This window comes from Delphinapterus leucas, chromosome 4, assembly GCF_059928025.1.
Source record: "Delphinapterus leucas isolate spDelLeu-1000000601 "Yukka" chromosome 4, BTC_Dleu_Yukka2, whole genome shotgun sequence".
NCBI classification, from domain to species: Eukaryota; Metazoa; Chordata; class Mammalia; order Artiodactyla; family Monodontidae; genus Delphinapterus; species Delphinapterus leucas.
The window spans coordinates 58,913,958-58,938,952 of NC_143132.1; the positions used below are offsets into that span (position 1 = coordinate 58,913,958).

A 24,995-nucleotide genomic window follows, 5' to 3' on the forward strand; every position below is an offset into this window, starting at 1 on the left:
TAAGTTAAAAAGAAGGAAGAGGTCATGTAATATTAGATACTTTGGTTTAGAAAGCAGTGTTTGAATATTTAGTTTTTTAATGTTTGGATTATACATAATAATGGCCTTTGTACTGTTCCCTTTACTCTTGGAATTTATGTAAAAAAAAAAAGCCACGATGGAAGTATTAGATGTGTTGTGATGTCTGCATAGAAAATTTCTTAAAGAGATCCTTGAAATTATCTTATTTTGAGATGAGGGAGAGGGAGAGTCATACCCATTATATTCTGTTAGGCAGAGTTTGGGGGTTCTATCTTAGAGATAACTTCCGTTAATAAACAAAATGTTTCGGTTCCTAGCATTACTAAATGTGGCCTCATAAAGTTACAGAAGACAATAGAGCCAATTATAAGTAGGTTTCTGCTTTTCTTGAGTAGGTGTTAGAAGTAAATAAAAATAGAAACATTTATTAAGTGCATACTCTGTATCAGATAATATTTTAAATGACTTATAAGTTTTAATTCTCTTAACTTGTACAATAAACCTATCTTTTAGGAGTGCGATGAAGGGATTTAGGAATCCTTAAGCTAGAATGGAGAAGAGGAAAGTTGCCAGTTGTTTTTCCCCTCCCCAGTTTTACCCTCATAGCTAAATCACTCCCACATTCCAAGTGGGGTTGAGCAATCTCACTACAAAAGCATATTTTAGTACACAGAAACAGTTTTCATAAAATATTCTAATAAAAAACCACATCTTTCTTTACTTGAGATTTCTCCCTCTCAGATCCAAGAGAATATTCAGAGTAGGCAAGCAGAAGAGCCATGTTTATATTAGGAGTCCCTTTCATTTCACTCCAGACCATAATGAATGCCCAGCGCCAGCTGAAACCATGACCAAGTCGAGACAAAAGAGGGCTCAATAATAGAAAGACCAGAAGTCTAAAAGACAAAACAGATTTTAAAAAGTTATTTTTGTCATAGAAATTTCTTTCCATCCCATTCTATGCTGTTCCAGTCTATTCCCTGTGGAACTGTCAACTCTCAGACCAATGAACCATCTTTCACACTCTGTTGGCATGGCACAAAAGGAAGGCAGAAGGGCATTCCATACCAAGAGAATTGTATTATTCTTTTTCTTTCTTTCTCTTAGGAAAGTGGTGGAGTAATTCCACATCACCTTTGAGTGGTGCTTCTCCAGGTGGAAAAGAAAGTGGTAGAGACGTTTTGTAGATATACTCTATTCTAGATCTCAAAAACAAGTAAAAGCAAATCTAATAAATACGAGATAAAATAATGTCCTCTCTTTCTTTTTCTTTGTAGATTTTAATCTTACTGAATCTGCCCAGTATCAGTTAATTCATTTCTATTTCTTCTTTTAGTAACAGATCATTCTTATATTTTACACTAACTGTATCTGATAATTTGGGGCTAATTTCCGTTTACTTGGCACTGGCTGACTTGACGTTGAGTCCCAACTAATCTTCCTAGATGGAAGTAGAATGTTAACAATTTTGGTGATGGAGATTAAAGAATTGTTTTGGTGGTTTTCCTCTTCTATGTTATCTCCTTTTCAGTTACATAAGCAGATTGCTTTCTGCCTTTTAACACTGGAAAGGGGGCTACAAAAATTATTTAGGTAAAAAAAGACATTTACAAGGAGGAATTCCATATGATTTTTATCTATTTATTTATTAGACATATGATCATTTAATTTATTTTTAATTTTTTTTGAATCCAAGCTAGAAAAATGTTACCTAAAAGTAACTAAACATAACATCGCATAACATAACGTAACATGGCAGAATGTCAGAATCGTCAGAACACCGAACAGAGCAGATATCAAATAATAGTGAATAATAATTTAGGAGGAAAGAAAGGTTATCTTTCTTTTTTTAAAATTTTTATTGGAGTAGAGTTGATTTACAGTGCTGTATTAGTTTCAGGTGTATAGCAAAGTGAATCAGTTATACATATGCATACATCCACTCTTTTTTAGATTCTTTTCCCGTATAAGCCATTACAGAGCATTGAGTAGAGTTCCTTGTGCTGTACAGTAGGTCCTTATTAGTTACCTATTTTATTCATAGTAGCATGTATATATCAATCCCAGTCTACCAATTTGTCCCTCCCTGATTTTTAAAAAGCAATTTCCAACTATACTTTATTAAGAGTAAGTTATTTGTTATATAATATATATATTATACTAATATATAATATTAAGTGAACAAAGCAAGATAACATTTTTATTTATGATAGATGTTTAACTTCATGAAACCTCATAGAATAAAAAACACTGGAGGAAATATACGAAATGTTAGTAGTGGTTGCCTCTAGGTAGTAAGATTATGAGAAGTTTTTCTCTTTTTTCTAATTTTCAAAAATTTTACAACATGTTTGCATTGCTTTGAAATGTAGTTAAAAATTGAATAAAACACTGAGTGCTAATTTGCTGATGATTCCTTGGAAAGTTTGAGTGAATTTTTCATTCTAAGGTATGAAACATTTCTGTCATTTAAAGAATGACTTCAGGCTTAGTCAATGTCTTATAAATAGAAATATTCAAATGACTTTCTTACCTGAAAACAACAAGTGTTAAGCAGATATTTAATGAATAATATATATCAGAAAATGATATATATAAATATGTATGTGCAGGAATTAGAAGTCCAATGAAAGTGAACACCATGAGAAAAGCAACAAATGATAGACAACTCCAGAATCTGCATTTTTAGAAAAAAATTTAAATATAGTTAATTAATCTAACATGTTCAATGCAAGACTTATCTATGTAAGGCATTGTGCTAGGCATTATAAAGAAAATAGAGATGAATAAGGCATTCACCAACACTCAAGGGGCTTATAACTTAACTGGGGAGAAAGGAGCACTAAGGCAAGTAAACAAATACTTCTAAAGCAATTTTAACCAGCTTACACCGAATGTAAATTAGTGTCTTTCTATTTGGGTTGACTTTGAAAGATATGTTAGGTTGTAGCTATACTATTTGACAGAACTCATTCAGGCGCTATGGTTCAAGTAGCTGGAAAATACTGATGGTGAAGTCCTTGTACCATTAGGAAGATCTAAAATTGTTTATTTTAAAAGGAAATACTGAACTACTAGTCTGATTTACATTGTGATAGGATTAAGCCTTTGCCCAAAATCTAGCTAGCACTTAGAATATGTGAATGAATCTTTTGTTCACATGAATGCCCTTTGTAGATTCTCCTTTTGTGATTTCTGAGTCTGTACTTTTTCAAGTACTCCAGAGCCCAGGAAAACTCTGCATCATCCCCAAAGCTCATGTTCTCATCAGTTGCAGGCAAAGCAGTTTGAAAAAGTACCCTCAGACACGAGTATTTGTCATTTTTGGGTGTTGGGACCATAGCTACTTAAAACTTCACGTTATCTTTCTGTATATTTCATGTATTTAAGGTTGACATTATATGTGTAGCAAAATAAATGGAAAAGATTAAAAGGGCACATGAACACCATTTTATGAGAGGAAAAAGAGCTTGGTTTTACCCATATGCTGCCAGACTCTGTCCCTGAAACATAAATACCTAGGCATTACCAGAGAAAATTTCAACATGAAACGCTGTGGGGAAATGTCTCCAAATATCAAAAATCTCACTCTTGTTGAGATTAGCACAAAATGTAATCAAATCAATTAAGTGACATATATTGAAGAGTTATCAAGACTCTTTCATATATGGTAGAAATTAACGGGAGAAATCTTATGAGGAGGAAACCAGATTCTGTAAGGAATTAATGCCCACCAAATTCAGAGTGGATATGAACTGAATAACCAAGCTCCCAATCCATCTAATAGACGTGCGCATGTACGTGTGTGTGTTCAATCAGTCAGGCACACAGAAAAAAGCTTCTGAATTTTTTTTTAAAGTCTGTTTCCTTTATTTGGTGATCATGAGTTATCCTAACAAATCTAGACCTTTTACAGGAGCAAAAGGTCACAACCCTTTCTGTATATAAGTATCATCTTGGAAGAGTTTTTTAAAATCAGATATCCCATGCTCTCACCCTCATAGATTTTGATACTATAGATCTAGGCATCTGTGTCATTTTTATATCTCAATGTTGCACAGCCCTTAGCCTAGAGGAATGATAAGACCTTATGGCCTGGACATTTTAGGGACATCAATTTGCCAAGAATAAAAGATTATACAGGTTGGCACTTCCCTGGTGGTACAGTGGTTAAGAATCCACCTGTCAATGCAGAGGACATGGGTTTGATCCCTGGTCTGGGAAGATCCCACATGCTGCGGAGCAACTAAGCCTGAGCGCCACAACTGAGCCTGCACTCTAGAGTCTGTGAGCCACAACTACTGAGCCCGTGTGCCACAACTACTGAAGCCCACGTGCCTAGAACCTGTGCTCAGCAACAAGAGAAGCCACTGCAATGAGAAGCCCTTGCATCGCAATGAAGAGTATCTCCCACTCGCGGCAACTAGAGAAAGCCCGCCCATGGCAACGAAGACCCAATGCAACCAAAAATAAACAAAATTAAAATAAAATTTAAAAATTAAAAATAAACCAAGTAGTACTATATGACTTAAGAAGAATTATATGGGTTGACAAGGAAGTATCTCTTATTTGGGGGATTTCTTTCTAACAAGGTGATGTATGGATAGAAGCATGAAATTGGCAGCTACTTATGCCAATATATAAAGGAAGCACATTTCAAGAGCAGAAGCACAAGAACACAAGCCCAAACAGGAAGCCTGTTTGGTATATTTGAGGAATAATAAGTGTGGCTAGAGCAGGGTGGGTGAGGGTGAGAGTGGTAGAAATGAATCACAGAAGTAACAGGGGGACAAACATATCATTTGTTTGCCATTGAAACAACTTTGACTTGTAGCCAAATGAGAAGTTATTAGATGGTTTTAAAGAAAAGAAATGATCTGGGTAAGGAGGAAGTGAGGTGGGTGAGGATCAGAAAACATCATAGGTTCAATGTGTTATATTCTCAGTGTGACAACAGAATTGTTAGAATTGGGGTCCTAGGGGGCTAAGCTGAAAAGATGGGCGATGGTGCGCCTCCTCTCTTAGAGGGTAGCATGGACCTGCTGTAGACTCTTGTAGGATTTACCATTATTATCTTAGATTTCTACTGTCTTGGAGAGTAGGAGCTGGCACATATTATATTTTAGATAGTAAGATTCTTGAAATTGAGATTATGAAGTTATTATTTGTATGAGCATAAAGTGGGTGGCTGAAATGGAATGATAGATGTGCTCACAGGAGGAAAGGAAGTCTTGGAATGGAAAGGTGAGGGAATAGTAGGATCAACTGTGTGAATATTGATTGATGCCACTAAGGATGGTGATAGCATGATGTTGGAGAGAGTCGCAGTGAGACAGGGGCCAAGATCTTCACAAAATGGAGAGTGTGACTCAGAGTTCTAGAGATAACTACAGCAAAGAGGGTGGCCGATGGTATAATCTGATGGCATGAGCTTCAAAACTGGGCTCCTCTGGGGAAGAATAAGAAAAATAATATAGAAATGGCTGAGGTACAGAAAAATCACCCACCTCAACCCTAGGCTTATAGCACCAGGGATGCAGGTGAGAAAGACACTATAACCTTTAAGGAACATGAGGGAAGTAATGTCTTCAGGGGAGAGCCAGCTTTCAGTTACAGCAAGAATGAAGGGAGCCTTCAGAATCACTTCCCATGCATATAAATACATGCATAACATTTTAAATGCTTCCTACAGTGGTGGCCCAATTAATGCTGCCTAGCAGCTAGTACAACTGGCTTCCATTGTAATTGACAGGAAATTTTAGTGACGTGCTCTCAAATCCTATACTTTTCAGCTTCTGACTTCTGAACTCATTTCATCTTCCATAATGTTCTCCCAAAAGCCAAAAAATCATTGATTATGTTCAGGCCCTCTGTTAACACATATTAATATGTTGCCATTGTGTGATTTAGGCCAAGTTCCCATCCCATGTATTGGAACATTACAGAAAGTACCCCTTCTTCAAGACTGACACAGTTTCCACTCACCCCCTCAGCTGGGTGCCCTTGAGCAAGGCACAATTTGTACTCTTCTATTTTCTTTTTTAACACTGCCAATTGTATTTAAACGCCCTAGCTTAATCTTTTAATTGGCTTTCCATGGCCTCTCTTCACTGTCCTTAAAATATTGGTCTTCCATTCTAGTGGCAGTGCCAAACTGACCCATACTGGAGCCTGAGGCAAAAGGAACTGTTAGTAATATTGATCTTTCTTTTAAAATTTTGTATTTTCACCATGGATTTTTTGTATTAATTTCAATTTTAAAATATTGCATTAAAATATTTACTTTGATTACTGAGTGTTTTGGCACCCTCTTAAATTTTGTGCCTGAGATGAAGGCCTCAGTTGCCTTACCTTAATCCTAGCCCCTGTCTAGGGGATTAGCCTGAACATTACTGAGTAATATGGTCAGAGACTTAAGGGAATTAGTGGTGAAATAGAGTCAACATGAACTCAAAGTGAGGTTACAAATTTTGCTTAAAGATGGAGGTTTAGAGGACACAGGCAACAGAGTTTTTAGAACGGGTTTTAGTTTGCTAGTTTTCAAGTCAGTATCTTATTTTGACCATGTAGACGTAGATGTAGTTACTATTACAATATTATAACTTCTAATGTACGAAACAAAGTGAAAATATGCTAGCCACTCACTCAAGAAGAAGTGCTTCAACTCCTGGTTTAAAACTTGTAGAATTTAAAAAAAGTCCCATAATGACGATGGTAAATATTCCAGACATTCCAACTAGCTTACCTATGTTTTTAAAGAAACAAATATAAAATATTAATTTAACATCAACAGAGGCACAAATTTTGCCAGAGATGAAAACATCAGATATCTGATAGTAGTGACTTCATATAGAGAGGCTATCCCCCTTGGTTTCAACTGGATATCACAAATTATTATCACCACCCATTGTCCTTCTTCTTCCTCAGATTCATACCCAACTGTGCAGAAAAGTCTGTAATGAACATCCTTGCACTGCTTTGGCTTCTGATCATTGGCAACAATGTGGAGCTCACAAATCTCTTCATGTGCCCTAGTGAGGCTAGAGCACCCTTCACAGGTCTAATTTTTTCAGGGGGGCTCTGGATGAATTAAATATAAGTGAGCTGATGAGCTCTCTATGGACTAGCCCACTTCACATACTTTTTCTTAGAAGACAGTAGGAGATAGAAATGGTTTGATCTTGTGACAAGACTAGGAGTGGAGCCAATACAAACCTAATATGGATCTACTTCCCCAGTTTAATTTTGGTTTGGTGAATTTACTGTCAGGGACTGAAAAGTGTACAAAACTGTGGAATATTCTTAAACATTCTCTTAGCTTTCATGAGCTAGAGGGAAAAATAATTTTGAAAGTAGCTTATAAAAGTGATATATTATCACTGTGAAAAATTCAAATAATATGATACAGTATAGAGATTATATTTTTTAGAAAAAGGGAATACCCATAATTCCACTGCCAGGACTTCAGGTATAGTTTTAAAGAACATTTTGTTTGTTTGTTTGTTTCCTCTTTTTTTTTTTTTTACATCTTTATTGGAGTATAATTGCTTTACAATGGTGTGTTAGTTTCTGCCCCATAACAAAGTGAATCAGTTATACATATGTTCCCATATCTCTTCCCTCTTGCGTCCCCCTCCCTCTCACCCTCCCCATCCCACCCCTCCAGGCAGTCACAAAGCACGGACATATATACACTACCAAACGTAAGGTAGATAGCTAGTGGGAAGCAGCCGCATAGTAAAGAACATTTTGATTGAAATTTCTATTGAAGAGAGGACTATATTTGCCTAGAAAAAATCATAAGATAAGCTACTTGAAAGTACAGAATGAGACACCCAGAAGGCAACTCCAAGCATTAAAGGCTGCTTGCTGAATTTCTATAATGGAGACAAGTGGTAAAAACTAAGCGGGAAACATGGAAAAGTGAGGAGATATGGGTAGCTGTTAGATCTCATAGAGTTGTGAACTACACAACGTAATTTTCCTTGTGCGCTCCCCTTGTCCCCATCTTCACTAGAGTTTACTAAGAAGAAGAAATTGTTATATATTTATGAGGAGGCAGCAGAGATTATGAGGAAGAAAACTCCAGAAATTTTCAGAAATTATGGGGAGATATCTTTGGGTTTTCATAGACTATAGAATTGGAAGCTTAAGATAACTGGATCAAGATCTTAGAGAGGAGTGGAGTACCCTGTGAACACTCACAGAGGCTTGCTTCTAACATACATATATACAGTCACATATTAAGAAAAACTACAGAGGGATTATACAGCAATACAGTTCTGTAATGGGCTTATTTTTTTTTCTCTTAACTAGACATTGTTCTAGTTAACAAGTACAAATTAAAATTTTTGTTTTAATATTGAAGAATATTATGGATATGCCACTTTGATCATTATTGCCATGTTTATCAAATTGTCATACATGGATCTGTTTTGTGCCCCTTCTGTTTCTTTGGTTTACTTTGTATTCCCCTGTTAATAGCAGTTGTATTTTAATTACTAAGGCTTATTAAATGTTTAATACTTACCTAATTGTAAAATTCTTCACTTTAAAAAAGTTGTCATGCATAGTCTCACAGTTTGTTTCCAGATGAATTTTTAAAATTATTCTGTGAAATTCCACCTCCCTCCAAAATTCTATCATTATTTGATTCAGATTGTGATAATCTTAATTTGATGAAATGAACAACATTATCACACTATTGAGTCTTCCTTTCTAGAGATGGAAAATTACAAGTTTTATATTCTTTATTTTAGTTCTGGCTAGGAATGATACCTAAGCCAGAAACTAACACTTTACTTAGTCATTTTTGAATCGTGAAGGAAGGGGAAACTGTGGATGTATGTGCTTTGAGGAGATCAAATCCTGGACTACTCTATATAACTTGTTAAGTAATGGTAAAATTTGGAAAATATTTATGATGACTACCTTGAAGGTATTAATATAAACAATAAGCTAGGTCAGGGTAAAAGTTCTTTTACATTAGATTTATATTTACTCATTATCTGTTTTCATGAAATTCTGTCCTAGGATTTTTTTTTTTTGCTAAAATGTTTATTGAGACATCTTGACTCTAAAAATTTAAAATAATTTTCTTGGAGATAGGGTAGGGGATTATGAGATACAAATTATCATGTATAAAATAAATACGCAACAAGGATCTACTGTACAGTGCAAGGAAATATAGCCATTATTTTGTAATAACTTAGAATGGAGTATAATCTATAAAAATACTGAATCACTATGTTGTACACCTGAAACTAATATAATATTGTAAATCAATGATAATTCAATTTTTAAAATTAAAATAAGTAGATAAAATTATTTCCTTGAGCATAACTCTTAATCTTGAGGCTATGCTTACTTAATGATGTTAGAGGAAATTATGTTTGCTGGAAATATAAATTTTGTAGCGTTAGGAATACACCATTAAAGTAGTATGTAACGAATGTACTTGTACTGACTCATCATTCTCTCACTGTCTATTAATTCATTAACGATTGTGCAACCTCACTAGATTATAATTGGTTTAAATCCAAATTAGTTAGGAAACCTCACATCCCTATGTTCTGCCTTTCCTTCCTCAGACATGAAAGTAATGAATCCTGTTACTCTAGCATTTCTAAAAAGAAGCTTTTCTTTGTGTCTATTTAAATTTTATACTTCTCAGAAAACTTGTGTAGCTTTCTATTTAAGTCCAAACTTCTTGTTAAGTTTATTCCTTGATATTTTATAACTTTTTGCTAATGTAAAGAGAATCAATTTTCATTATATTTTATAACTAGTTACTGCTGCTTTATAAGAATGCTATTTGATTTATTAATTTTTATATATTTACCTTATATCAAACTATTAAAGAACCTTGTTATCTTAGTTTATTAATTAATTCTCTTGGGTGTTTCTATATAATCTAAAATGTTGTGACTAATGTAACCATTTTCTCCTTTAAAATATGTATAAACGTCTTTCTTTTTTTCTTATTATATTAGCTAGAGCTTCCAGAACTTTTTTTTTTAACTTCTTTATTGGAGTATAATTGCTTTACAATGTTGTGTTAGTTTCTGCTTTATAACAAAGTGAATCAGCTACACATATACTTATATCCCCATATCTCCTCCCTCTTGTGTCTCCCCCTCCCATTCTCCCTATCGCACCCCTCTAGGTGGTCACAAAGCACCCAACTTATCTCCCTGTGCTATGCAGCTGCTTCCCACTAGCTATCTATTTTACATTTGGTAGTATATATAAGTCCATGCACTCTCTCACTTCGTCCCAGCTTCCCCTTCCCCTTCCCCGTGTCCTCAAGTCCATTCTCTACGTCTGTGTTTAATCACGGATATGAGGCTAGGAAACACTCTTATTCCTAAGTGTAATGGAAAGACATAGTGTAATTTGGGAAGTAAGTATTATCACACATGCCAACTCCAAATCATTTGTGGAGCTGTCTAAAGGGCTGGGTTGAAAGTGATTCTGAGGCTCTGTCAGGGAACAGTGATATGGCTATCATTGCCTGCCATACTTCTGTGAGAAGGGAGTTGTGGTAAATGGATTAGTAATGTTGATAGAGTTTCTAATGTTTAGCCTTCCTTGATCTGTAACTTCTATTTTTATTTCCTTTTTGATTGAAGAGTTACCAAGAAAAGTTTTTTTAAATTTCAGGCAGTTAGAGTGTTTATTTTTAAAGACCCTCCTTTTGTAGTTAGCATTTAATTGTATTGTGGTTGAGCAATGTTTGAAATTTTATTGTAATATTCTTCTAGTCTAGTTTATTTCTGTTAATGTCTATATGTATATGTAAAGGATAAGTATTCTGTTTTGGAAGATAAAAATCTTTATATATCTTGTGAGCCAAGCATTTGAGTTTTTATTTAAATCTTTTTATAGCCATAGTCATTTTTTTGTCCACTTGGTTATGAAATTATCTAGGAAAGGCATGTTAAATTATCTCATTGTAATTATGATTTTGTCAAATTTCTCTTGTCATTTATAATTGTCTTTATATATCTTGGTACATTGTTTCCCATTGTATACATATTAATAGTTTTAATCTCCTTTGATACATTATTTTCAAAAATATTCCTTCTAGATCAGTTGAATTTGTTTTTTTGCTTTTTTGGCCTAAATATTTCCCATATCTTTATTTTCAATTTTTCTACATCATTTAATTTTAGGCATAGCCTTCTTACTTACAAATATAAAAGATGAGGTACAGAATTGAAATGCTGAGACTTATATGATTCACATCATCTCCAAAAACAGTAGACAACCACAATTGTACCAGTTTTGAAGTTAGAATTCCAAACAAGAGACTTGCTATACAATATGACCAAATTTTATCCATGATACTATAGGCTGTAAGAAAGGGGAGTAAACAGGAAATAATTAATAGAACTTACTTGCTCTTAATTTTAAGTGATAATCTGGGTCAACTTTTCTTTTTGTCATTATCTTTAAAAATAGCTCATAGTCTTTGGGGTAGATGTAGGGTATTTTCTTATTCTTAAATTGAAAGAGTTTCTTTTCAAATGTTAAAAGTCAGACACAAATTTGTAAAATTTTATCAGCTTAGTTTAAGAGCTTTTTTCAGTCCCCATTAGGGAATATATATTTATTCAGTGCCAAAATTGTAATACATTTTGGAAAAACAGTAATGAACAAGAAGTAGAAAGTCTCTAAACCCATGGAACTTATTTTCCAGGTCTAACATAATACACACAAAGAAATACAAAACAAGGAATGCCTCTGAGTCCCAGCTGAGTGAATTTCCTGTATTATCTTGGCCTGCCAGACCAATCCAATTGGTTCCTTATTGTTGGGTGTTTCATTGTTTCCAGTTTTTTCCCTGATAAGCAATGTTGCAGTGTGTATTTCTGTACATAATTATTTTGTAATTCTCTGATTACTTCCTTAGTCCCCAGAAGTGGAATTACTACACTAAAGGATAGTTGATCCTTTATCGATATTATTATATCTTGCCAAATTGCTTTCTATAGTCGTTATGATGCCCTTCCCAGGAAAACAGGAAACCTAAGCCCTTGATAGCCTTGATTGCTGGAATCAGGCATTTTCAGTGGGTGAGGAAGTCCTTCCCACATTTACAGGGTGAGGAACAGAGGAGCAAAGTTTGAATTACAGATGAGAGTGGGTCTTGGGGTCAGGAAAGCCTGAAGGGTCAACTTCAACAGAATATGTGAAGAGCAAGAACAAAATCGAAACAAAGAATGGCCAACAGAAAACAGCAACAGCAACCACATCGAAAAACAAGGCTAAATTTGGGGAGGTAAATCCTAGAGCTATGCTCTTAGATAGTAAAATGAAGAAGAAAGAATCCATTTATGAATCCTTAATCATGTTCACTGGTGGAGAGGGCACTGTTAAGAGTACTGAGGCTATTTAGATTCTTTCTCTACCTAGTCTCATTCCTATGGCTGAAAGGGAGCCACGGTTTCTAGATATGCCAAGCAGAAAGATTTAACATCCATAGGGATAGTGTGAACTTGGGAGGAGAATTTCATGAATGACCCTCTAAGTCACATCCATTCTAGGTATGGAGTTGACCATGATGATAATTTTGGGAATCCAGCACCTCCTGTAAATGAAACAGGCTGGAGGCCAACTCTGGTTTCAGAAGGATGCAGGGAACTGGAGTTAAAAGACCCAGTTTAAAAGTTGCTTTCCCCTTTAAGAAAGAAAAATAGCTCTTAATGAGTACAATATATGCTGAATGGATTTATTAGGTCAGGAAAAGCCTCAAAGCAAATCCATTATTTCTTACAATGTTCTTAAACTTCTAATATACAAATAGGAAAAGGTAAGAACCTCTGAGTGCAGTAACTTCTTGGTTTTCCCTATTATGAAATATGTGTTCACTTCAAAGATAGAGCAATACTGTTTAAATAATTACATGTTATAAAATAATGATTACTATGAAAATTACTGTTTCACAGTTGTGTTAACTGATATAAATGAAATGCCAGTAAAACTTATCAAGAACCTTTCTTAAGGGAAATTCTCCTATTAAAAATTCAGAGAAAGTCCTGATGTCAAAGAAAATAAGTTCACTTTTCTCTTCTTTCTACAGCAGACAGTTGTAATAAAATGTTGTTACTATTATCATTTTAACAGTGATTACTTAAAAGTTTTTACTCCTCTGAAATCTAATTAAAAACAAAATTCTATTCCATTGATTATAGTCAAACTTTTGAGGCAAGCTCCACAAAAGCAAGGACTATTATGTTCATGGCTGAATCACCAGGGCCTAGAATAGGAGCTATCACATAGTACATATCAACAAATAACTGTTGGATTAATGAATGAATTAACTCCTAAATCAGTACTTTTCTTTTTTCTTTTCTTTTTTTTTTTTTTTTTTTTTTGCTTCTCAGTGAATATCAAGAAAGTTCTTTGGATTAGATTGTAGATGTTGCCTCTGATAAAGTTCCCTGAAATTCTGTGATCAGTATTTACTATCTTAAATGGGACCTGGTAGAATACTAGGTCAGGTATAGGGGCTGGGCTTGGATCCTTCTGACCAGCATGTATGACTACATTTTACATTTTTCAGTTTCCCCCAAGGGTGGCTCTTGAGTTTTTAAGATGCTTCTGAATATAAACATTTCTTTTTTGTTCACCTTATTCATCTTCAGGAAGGCCTTATCTGCAGCAAGTTTTATGGTAAAAACTCTCTAAGTGCTGTATGGTGTCATCTCGTTTTGTACTTTGGATTTTGGAAAAGGTTGTATGTAGGTAGTTGGTTTGGTTTTCTTATACACAACAGATGGCATATATGAAGCATTTAAAGAGGATGTACCTTCCTGTGCTAAACTGGGGTTCCAGTTGATGTTCCAAGCTGCCATGTCCTGGGTAAAATAATTGGATACAGAACAATGTTGAAAGCAAGTGCTTCTTATGCACAAGTAGGGTAATTAATTGTCCACCACCTGAACCAGCTCCCTAGAGGAAGACATGAGAGGGGTGATTCTTTTTGGAAAAGAATAGTCAGTAATCAAAACAGTATGGTATACAAGTACTGTACCATTTTGATTACTGTAGCTTTGTAGTATAGTCTGAGGCCAGGGAGCCTGATTCCTCCAGCTCTGTTTTTCTTTCTCAAGTTTGCTTTCGAGGTCTTTTGTGTTTCCATACAAATTAAAAAAATTTTTGTTCTAGTTCTGTGAAAAATGCTATTGGTAATTTGATAGGAATTGCCTTGACTCTGTAGATTGCTTTGGTAGTATAGTCATTTTGACAATATTGATTCTTCCAATCCAAGAACATGTATATCTTTCCATCTGTTTGTGTCATCTTTGATTTCTTTCATCAGCATCTTACAGTTTTCAGAGCACAGGTCTTTTGTCACCTTAGGTAGGTTTATTCCTAGGTATTTTATCTTTTTTGATGTGGTGGTAAATGGGATTGTTTCCTTAATTTCCCTTTTTGATCTTTCATTGTTAGTGTATAGAAATTCAACAGATTTCTGTGTATTAGCTTTGTATCCTGCAACTTTACCAAATTCATTGATGAGCTCTAGTAGTTTTATGGTAGTCTTTAGGATTTTCTGTGTATAGTATCATGTCATCTCTGAACAGTGACAGTTTTACTTCTTCTTTTCCAATTTGGATCCCTTTTAATTCTTTTTTTTTTTTCCCCTGATTTCTGTGGCTAGGGCTTTCAAAACCATGATGAATAAAAGTGGGGAGAGCAGACATCCTTGTCTTGTTCCTGATCACAGAGGAAATGCTTTCAGTTTTTCACTATTGAATGTGATGTTAGCTGTGTGTTTGTCATATATGGCCTTTATTATGTTGAGGTAGGTTCCCTCTACACTCACTTTCTGGAAAGATTTTATCATAAATGGATGTTGAATTTTATCAAAAGCTTTTTCTACATCTATTGAGATGATCATATGGATTTTATTCTTCAATTTGTTAATGTGGTGTATCACATAGATTGGTTTGCAGATACTGAAAAATCCTTGCATCCCTGGAATAAATCCCACTTGATCATGGTGTATGATCCTTTTAATGTATTGCTGGATTTGGATTGCATCTACGTTCATCAGTGATATTCAGTGATATTGGCCTGTAATTTTCTTTCTTTCTTTTTTTTTTTTTTGGTATCTTTGTCTGGTTTTGGTATGAGAGTGATGGTGACTTCATAGAATGAGTTTGGAAGTGTTCTTTCTTCTGCAATTTTTTGGAATAGTTTCAGAAGAATAGGTATTAATTCTTCTCCAAATGTTTGGTAGAATTCACCTGTGAAGCCATCTGGTCCTGGTCCTTTGTTTGTTGGGAGTTTTTGAAATCACAGATTCAATTTCAGTGCTTGTAATTAGTCTGTTCATATTTTCTATTTCTTCCTGGTTTGGTCTTGGGAGATTGTACCTTTCTAAAAAATTGTCCATTTCTTCTAGGGTGTCCATTTTAGTGGCATATAGTTGCCTATAGTAGTCTCCTATGGTCCTTTGCATTTCTGTGGTGTTGGTTGTAACTTGTCCTTTTTAATTTCTAACTTTATTGAGACTACACTCTGAGCACCACTGAAAGCATGGGGAAGGGACATATAAGATGCTCATGGGAGTGCTGGTAACTGTATTTCTGGTCCTGAATGATAATTACTCATCTGTATACCTTATAAATACTTTATAATCACTCATTATAGTGTGCATATATCATTTATTTCATACACACAAATGCACACATACACATATGATAAAGGAAATAAAATACTTATTGTTCAGGGCTATCTGAATGTGGTAAATGAGCTTCCAGGCATATTACAGTCTCTTTGCTTACAAGCACTGCGCTCAGGCCTTGTAGATGGCTGTATAACTCACATTTCCTCCCTGAGCTGACAGCTTTCTGTATTGCCTGCAGGGAGATAGTCCCAGGGCGAAGGGAAGGGAAGCCACCTCCTCTCGCCACTGGTGGATGCACTACCTGGCTTTTCTTTTGAGTTCATCTTCAACGCATAAAAAACAACATCCCTCATTCTTGTTATCAAGCATTCTGATTCAGCCTAGGCCTGTGGAATGTTGCTTCTATATGCATCCTCGTGAAAAGTCCCAACTCAGCCTCACAACAAAACTACAACAGGTATTAAATAAGGGATGTGTGGTAGTGCTTTGTAAAGAGTAAATCATTATACTAATATGATTATGTTTGTATAAGGATAACTTATGGTAAGGTGTTACAAAATCCATGTAAACTTTCAGAAAATACAGGATTCTAATTTTAAGAAATTAAGAAAAAAATAAGTCCTTACCTAAGGAATAGTTTACTTTTTTTTGCAAGCCAAAGTTAATATCCATAATACTAGTAAACACTATTAAAGACACTATAGAGGTCATCAGACTTTCTCCATTAATTAAATTGACGAGGCCTCTAGAAAGACCTGCAGAAGGAAAAATATTTTTTTAAGGTGGGAAAAACTTCATCAATGTTGAAGAATAAAATTTTATCAGCAATTAGAAGGATATTCAGCTATGTATTTATATCACATACTTTTCCTACATACTTAAGTATACTTTAGTCATGTTTGTAAACTCCCTTCAAGGAAATTTCATTATGTATCAACTACAAGTTAAGTCTAGATCACCGTGATTAGTTACCAAATTAATTGTGGTTGATTATAGTTTATGTAAGTAAGATAATCAACTAGAGCTTTCATTCCTTGTTTCAAGGCACAGATGAAAACATCAAATTTATTACTTTTAATTCTGAGACTTGGCTTATATAAATACATACATCATGCATTTAAGACAAGAAAAAAATGATGGTGGAGGAATAAAGTATATTTATAAACTAAGGCTTTATACCACGGTACCTAATCAAAGTATTAAGGCAATTGTCCTGATAATCACACTATAATTAGACATTGTCTGACTTTCCCATACATCACTTTCAATGGTTTTAGAAATCAAGCTCCATTAATGGAGAGCACCCTGATGTAATCTACTTCCATCCTCATCCTCCTCTATTTATGATGATATTCTAAGTTTAGATATCCATCAATTATCATTTTTTCTTTGCTATTCAATGTGCCTGTAGGGGCAAAACTATAACTTTGAGTACCTTTAATGATTTTCAAAATGTCCATAGAAAGGAAATATTATTAAGGAAATGGTAAAAGCCCTCCCTGTGAACCAACCACTCTATAGTTGGGATCACAATCTAATACAGTAAGTATGCTGTTGGAAGAGAAGAAAAGCCAAAGCAGTCTGTTCCTGTGGAAGTTCAATTGCCTTGATGGTCCAATTCTTCACCTCTCCCTTCATCCAGGCCCTCTGTGTAAGATGTTGCAGTTTCTCTCACCAAAGAGTTCTGTTTTTTAAATTTAAAAAAATTATTATTATTATTTTTTAATGAGACTTGATGAAAGCAGAGGCTTGAGGAAGATTTCTGCTTCCTCTCTCTTGGATCCCTGTCACCACCATGGCAGCATTCCCTGGCTACCCTTCTGGAGGAATGTGAGAAATACATGGAAGAAAGGTGGATCTTCCTAGTTGAGGCCATCCTAGGTCACTTAGTCCCCAGATGACCCTCCAGCTGACTGGAGATTCATTAGTAAGCCTAGCCACAATCAGTGGAGCCCAGCCCATGCCATCAGGGAGAGTGGGAGGGAGGGAGATGCAAGAGGGAAGAGATATGGGAACATATGTATATGTATAACTGATTCACTTTGTTATAAAGCAGAAACTAAGACACCATTGTAAAGCAATTATACTCCAATAAAGATGTTTAAAAATATATATATATATATAATTGTAGTTTTAAGCCACTATGTTTTGGCGGTGGCTTTTTAGTCAAAAACAAAGACAAAGACAAACCCTAACTGACACTGTTGTATAACTATTCCATTTTAGAAAATGGGGCTATAACAAAATGTGAGTATTTGGAAATAAATAACAGACAAGGAACATAAGAGAAGTCAGTGGACCCTAAAAAGCTCAAGACAATGTGAATGTATTCATGTACTCCAGACATTGGCCTGGGCAGATTTTATTTTTGAGAATAAAGTAAAAAATATATAAAGGTCTTGCTTTGAAAACTCAGAAAAAATGTTGCCAAGAGAAAGATACTTTATTTAAAAAAATTTTTTTTAAGATGCAAATTGAGGAGAAAAATAAAATTCCAAAAGTAACAACAAGATGGCCAAAGTTTATGAGAACAACCTTGTAACTCAACCCAAAGAAATTATTTAAACTCAACAATGGTAAGCCAGGAAGTCAGTGGAATAAGTAACTAGATTCCAATTAAGAGGAGTATGGAATTCTCTCAGGTAGCATAGAGCTCCTCCAAATCTTTTGAGTAGGAAAGGGCCTGACATTGACAGAGTCTCATAGAAGCAGGGTTGCGGGACAGACAAATCTCCTTGTCTTAAAGATCTGGCTTTTCTTTATTCACATAGGTACAGTTGAGGTTTCTGCACTACTCTGTTTCTACTTGCCTCAGAGAGCTCTTTCCTTTTCAAGTGGCCATAAAAAGTGTGTGTGTGTGTGTATGTGCACGTATGTGCCATATTAAAATTATACTTTAATTCTACTTTAAAGCAAATGTTTTTGTTCTCATTACTAAAAAATAGCTGAGGGAATACAAATTAGGTAATTTTTTTTTTTTTGAATGAGGCTCTTGGATTTTTTTCTGGGTTACATTGACTTGATATTTTATACTTCTAAATATAGATTTCTTTCTCCTAAAATAGTACACACTGTATCATTAATGATTTTATTGTTTTTGACTTTTTAGGCTTTTGGTCTTAATGGTGACAAACACTCCAAAGACTTTTTCTTCTTTCTTTCTTTTTTTTTTTTTTTTTTTACAAATAGCATTATCTTAACGACAGTGTTTTCAACAGAAAAGGGGTTTTGGGCAATAGAAATGTCACCGCAATGTACATGCAATATTGCGATTCCCCCAGAACTACTCTGTTGGCTCAGGATAGAAGCATGTATAAAGTCAAGGATTATAAATAATCCCCTGCCCAATTCCACAACTGAATGTAAGACTTAAAATACTAAGTAAGCCCATCACTGGCATTTCCTTCTGTTCTAAGCATCACCACCTGAACCTCTATGCTCAATCCCCAATGTCCCAGCACCTCACTTCACATAGTGAAACGCTATAGTGAACAAAAGGTCTTAAAACTAGACAGGTTAAGCATGGAATATATTTTAAATATAGGAAAAGAGAAAAATATACTTACCCAGGTCTTTTATAGAAGATGAAGTCAGCATAGGATCTGAACTCACAAGGATAGCTGAAAATAATAACCATGTGGTGTTTTTCAAAACTAATTTATTCACAGATGCCAAATACCAAAGAATTAAGGTATAATTAATCAAAAAGCCAGGAATTGTAATTAAAAGTATCTGCAAAGAAATTTTACAGATAGAAAAATCAGACGGCATTTGTATTCCATTTTTAAATGCAGATAATCAGGATACTGGAGATGTAGAATCACATTCAATCCATTAAAGGGAAATTTTAAATTATCTTATTTAACAACTATGTGATTGCAACTCTGGAAATAAGGAACAAACATTGCAATGAGATTCTTAGGACCTAAGAAATACCAGTTACAGGAAATACCACATTATAGTTAAAAAGGAACTTTTATACAATCTACTACATATAAAATAGATAAACAACAAGGTCCTACTCTAAAGCACAGGGAACTATATTCAATATCCTGTAATAAACCATAATGGAAAAAAAATGAACTTTTAATTTTCTTGATAAGGCCACTGAATATAGATGTATATGTGTGAAGGTATATACATACATACCATATATATATATAATATATATATATATATACACATTTAACAATGCATAAAAACTGAGACATAGCCTATTAACATAGAAAAAAGAACACAAATTTAGAAAGAAGTTACAAAAGAGGGGAAAAAAGAGAAAACAAAATAATAGAAGGAATGTATAGAAAGGGCAGAGGACGCGAAAAAAGATGGGAAGGGGCATTCTGTTATTCTAGGACTGGATCCTGGCCTTCTGCCTTCCCACCATTGTCTTCCACTTTCTCCTATTCTACCTGTGGTGGTTATCTAGCAAGATTTTATTACCAAATGCACTTGGGAAAATGTGGTGATTGTGCCTTAAAGTACCTATGAGAATTCACAACTACACCCTCATGTTCACTGTAGCATTATTTACAATAGCCAAAACATGGAAGCAAGCTAAATGTCCATCTATGGATGAATGGATAAGGAAAATGTGGTATCTATATAGAATATTATTCAGCCATAAGAAAAAGAAAGAAACCTTGCCATTTGCCACAATATGGGTGGATCTTGAGGGCATATACTAAGTGAAATAAGTCATACAGAGAAAGACAAATAACGTATGATCTCACTTACTTATATGTGGAATCTAAAAAAACAAAAAACTAAATTCATAGATACGGAGAACAGAGGCGGGCAGTGGGGTGGGGTGGGGGGTTGGAGGTGTGAAATGGGTAAAAGGGGTCAAAAGATACCAATTTCCAGTTATAAAACAAATAAAGCATAGGGATGCAATCTACAGTATGGTGACTATAGTTAACAACAATAGTGTATTTCATATTCGAAATTTGCTGAGAAGGTAGGTCTTAAAAGTTCTTATCACAAGAAAAATGATTTGTAACTATGTGTGGTGATGGATGTTAACTAGACTTATTTTGGTGAGCATTCTGAAATATATACAAATATCAAATCATTATGTTGCACACCTGAAACTAAATAATGTTATATGTCAATTATATTTCAATTTAAAAATAAAATAAAAATGGATAACTAAGAATTTCATAATGATGTTGAAAATGCTCTTACTGCCAATATAAAATTAAAAACAGCAATATCATACATCCTTAATTATATCCTTAGAATTTCAATGAGTAAAATTAAAGACATGCATCATTTTGGGACTTTCCATAGAGATTACTAATATATCCTCCAAAAAGTTTTACCAACAAACACAGCCACCAGCAGTATACTAATCATTCCCATTTAAAACAATTCTCCAGAGAAGTAAAATCAAATAAAATCCCCAGGTTCCTGTCTCAACTTTTGCTACATCAAGAAAAATGAAAAAGCACACATTCTTACCCCCTTATTTATTACACATTTATTCACTACCTACTATGCAATGAGGCATTGCAATAGGCACTGTAGAAAGACATACCTAATGCAGTTAATGAAAAAGAGAATTCAGAAGAGCTAAAATATTAGAAGCTATCTTCCTTCTGATTATTTTAGTCTTTTGTTTGTACAGGGACATTCTTGCAGAGAGTTAGGGTCCAGTTGGGAAATAACTGGACTCTGACTCAGGAGGCCTGGGTGCTAGTCCTGAGTGATTTTGGTTGTCACTTAATCAGACATTTCTAACCCAATCTTAAAATTGACAGAACAATGACAGAGTGCTTATACGGCATTACTGAGGCCTGACACTATTGAGAGGGAGTCTTTGGTAGATAAAGCTTGATAACAGCATCAGAATGGTGAAAGAAAATCAAGGTCCCCTAGGTAATTTACCTCTAGGGTGGCTGAATTCTCAATTTAAGGTTATGGTGGTCAAGGGAGTTGTATTACTAACTCCTGTTCAAAGGAACAAATTAAAATGAGGCTTTGAGACAAGAGGATTGAGGGTCAGGATATCCAAATCTTTGTTCTTCCACCAAATAGCTGTTGATACCTCAATAAATCACATGGTATATTGTTTGCAAAAATGGCTGCAGTAATTCTGCTCCCTGAATCCACACCATTGGGTAGCTATCTTCCATACTGACTGAACAAGAGCAAACATGATATAACTAGAGACTTAAAAAGTGGGGAAGGGAAGTGTGGAGGGGCAATATAGGGGTAGAAGATTAAAAGATACAAACTATTATGCATAAAATAAGCTACAATGATATATCGTACAATACAGGGAATATAGCCAATATTTTATAATAACTATAAATGGAGTATAACTTTAAAAAGTTGTGAATCACTATATTGTACACCAGTAACTTAGAAAATGTTATACACCAACTATATTTCAATAAAAATTTTCTCTTAAAAAGCACTAGTAAATTCAAGTTTGCCCTCTCCCACTGATGTTTGAGACTCTGAAATCACCATGTGAAGAAGCCTGGAATAATTGCCTGGATAATGAGATACATGTACAGTGACACTCATTGCCTATAGCCAATATTAACAGTACCAACCAAAAGACATATGAGCAGAGCCATCTAGCTCATCCTACCTCAGCTGACCCCCCAGCTGAACAGAGACTCAGGAGATGGCTTGACAGGGAACACTAGAACCAGCTCAAACTACTATTATATCTCTATTCTTTTCAATTTCATTTTTTTGTAATTTGTCTGAATTTCATTTGCCTGGACTCTGTTTCAAGTGTAAGTTACTTTAATAGTTTTGATTCTAATGTATTTTAGGTAACAGCTTTATACTTGCAAAACTGTATTGATTACTTTGAAAGAAATACACATCCTGCTTATAATCCAGAGTATTTTTTCTCAAGGTCTTTCCTGGAGGGGTTCAAATATCACATGATTAGAAAATAATCATAATAGTTTGTGAATTAGGATTATTGCTGTTTCTGTGAGTAGTCTTCTCTGTGCTGTTCTTTTACATGTGGGTGTGGGAAAGTTTAGAAGGTGGGTATTTGAAACACAACTTTTATCAGTAATTTCCTTTTACTGAACCTAATATATTTAATGATAGCTTTCTTATAGTATCAGAGTGGCATTAAGTGGCATTAAGTTCTGCCAGTCAGATTTTTTTGAGTTAATTTTTTCCTCCATAATTTCTTTCTTGAGTCTTCAACATGCTAGACAATTGAAAAGATATAGTTTATTCACTAAAATATAGAGCTGAATTTACTTTTCCCACACTTTATACTTTTTCCTTGTTTTCTTTGTTTTATAATTTGGAGCAAAGTTTTAAAATGTTTGTATATGGAGGGCAGTGGCAAAGACGGGGGGTGGGGTGCGTAGAAAGACCTCGAGCTCACCTCCTCCCACTGGCACATCAAAATTACAACTATTTACAGAGTAGCTTTTGTTGAGAAAGACCAGAAGACTAGCAGAAAAGATCTTCTACAACTAACTATATAAAGAACAAACCATGACAACCCAAGTGCCCGTCAACAGATAAATGGATAAAGAAGATGTGGTATATGTATTCCATAGACTATTACTCAGCCATAAAAAGAATGGAAGGCACCTATGCTCACCACTATACAACCAATGCAAAAAAGAATGAAATTCTGCCATTTGCAGCAATGTGGACGGACTTAGAAAATATTATGCTTAGTGAAATAAGCCAGACAAAGACCAATACTATATGATATCATTTATATGGGGAATCTAAAAAAATTAATACAAATGACTGTATATGCAAAACAGAAACAGACTCATAGACATAGAAAACAAAGTAGTGGTTACCAAAGGGAGAAGGGACAAATTAAGTGTATGGGATTAACAGACACAAACTAGCATGTATAAAATAGTATAGTACAGGGAATTATAGTCATTATCTTATAATAACTTATAATGGAGTATGTTCTCCAAAAATACTGAATCACACTACATTGTAAACCTGAAACTAATATAATATTTTAAATATTTTAAATCAACTATACTTCAACAAAAAAACAAACCATGAGATGTGTAGAAGGGCCAGAGACACAGTATAGTAAAGATCCATACCCACAGTGAGTGAGCCACAACTAGGAGGATAATTACAATTGCAGAGGCTCTCCCTAAGGAGCAAGGGGTCCAGGCCCTGCATCAGCCTCCCCAGCCTGGGGGTACTGCACCATGAAGATGATTCCTCTAGAACATTTGGTTTTGAAGGCCAGCAGGGCTTGCTTTGGGGAGAGCCAGATGGCTGTGGAAAATAGATACTCCCCTCTCACAGGGCACACACAAAATCTCAGATGCTCTGGGACCCAGGGAAGAAGCAGTGATTTGAAAGGAGTCTGGGTCAGACCCACCTGTTGATCTCAGAGTGCCTCTCAGAGAGGAAGGATGCAACTGGAGCTCACCTTGGAGACATAGACACTGGTGGCAGCCATTTGCGGGACCTTGCTCTACCACATGAGCACTGGTGCTAGCAAGTGCCATTTTGGAATCCTCCCCCTAGCTTATTAGTGCCAGGACCCGGCCCTGCCCACCAGCCCGTTGGCAAAAGTACTGGGATGCCTCAGGCCAAGCAGCTACCTGGGTGAGAATATAGCCCCACCCACCAGCAGGACAATTGCCTCAACATTCTCTGAGTGTACAACTATTCTGGGACACAGCCCTGTCCACCAGAAGGCCTAGGATCCAACCCCACACACCAATGCACTGGCACTAGTCCTGGGATCCCCTGCATATCCACAGCCATCTGTAGGGACCTGGCTCTGCCCACCATCAAGCTGGCACTAGCCCCTGGACAAGCCACACCCACCGACGGGCTGGCACTAGCCCCAGGACAACGCAGGCCCCAGCTCTGCCCACCAGCAGGCCAACACACCAATTCCAGGACCCTCAGGGCCCTGCAGCCAGAGAACCTAGGCCATAGCTCCACTCACCAGTGGGCTGGCACTAGCCCCAGGACTCCTCCTCATCCACCAGTGGGTGGACATGAGCCCAGGGACCACCAGAGCACCAAAGCCATCCAGATCAGCAGGACAGCCCTTGCTCCAGGACCCCCTAGACCATGGCCCTGCCCATCAGTAGGCCAACACCAGCTCTGGGACCCAACCACCAAGCCCGTCACCAGCTCTGAGACATCTTTGACCCCTCAGCTCCCCACCCCCGGGTTCAGCCCTACTCACCAACAGGCCAACATGAACTTTGGGGTGCTCCAGACCCTGTAATCAGCTGTTTCAGGAACTGGGCCCACCCACCAGCAGCAGACACTAGACCCAGGATACCAGGTCCCACAACCACCCGCTCCAGAACCCAGCTCTGCCCACCAGTGGGCCAACCCT

The 24,995-nt window shown here is 35.8% G+C and overlaps 1 protein-coding gene across 1 annotated transcript in view; it reads right to left on the reverse strand.

Moving 5' to 3' along the window:
- Window positions 1-24,995, reverse strand: part of SLC9C1 (solute carrier family 9 member C1) — an 84,976-nt gene that overhangs the window by 51,321 nt on the left and 8,660 nt on the right. Inside the window, exons 4-9 of the mRNA XM_030760700.2 lie at window positions 19,228-19,393; window positions 16,288-16,416; window positions 11,215-11,376; window positions 6,667-6,766; window positions 2,555-2,698; window positions 743-917 (exon numbers count right to left, since the gene is read on the reverse strand). Coding sequence (XP_030616560.2) covers window positions 743-917; window positions 2,555-2,698; window positions 6,667-6,766; window positions 11,215-11,376; window positions 16,288-16,416; window positions 19,228-19,393 — 876 coding nt within the window. The remainder of the gene's footprint in view (window positions 1-742; window positions 918-2,554; window positions 2,699-6,666; window positions 6,767-11,214; window positions 11,377-16,287; window positions 16,417-19,227; window positions 19,394-24,995) is intronic.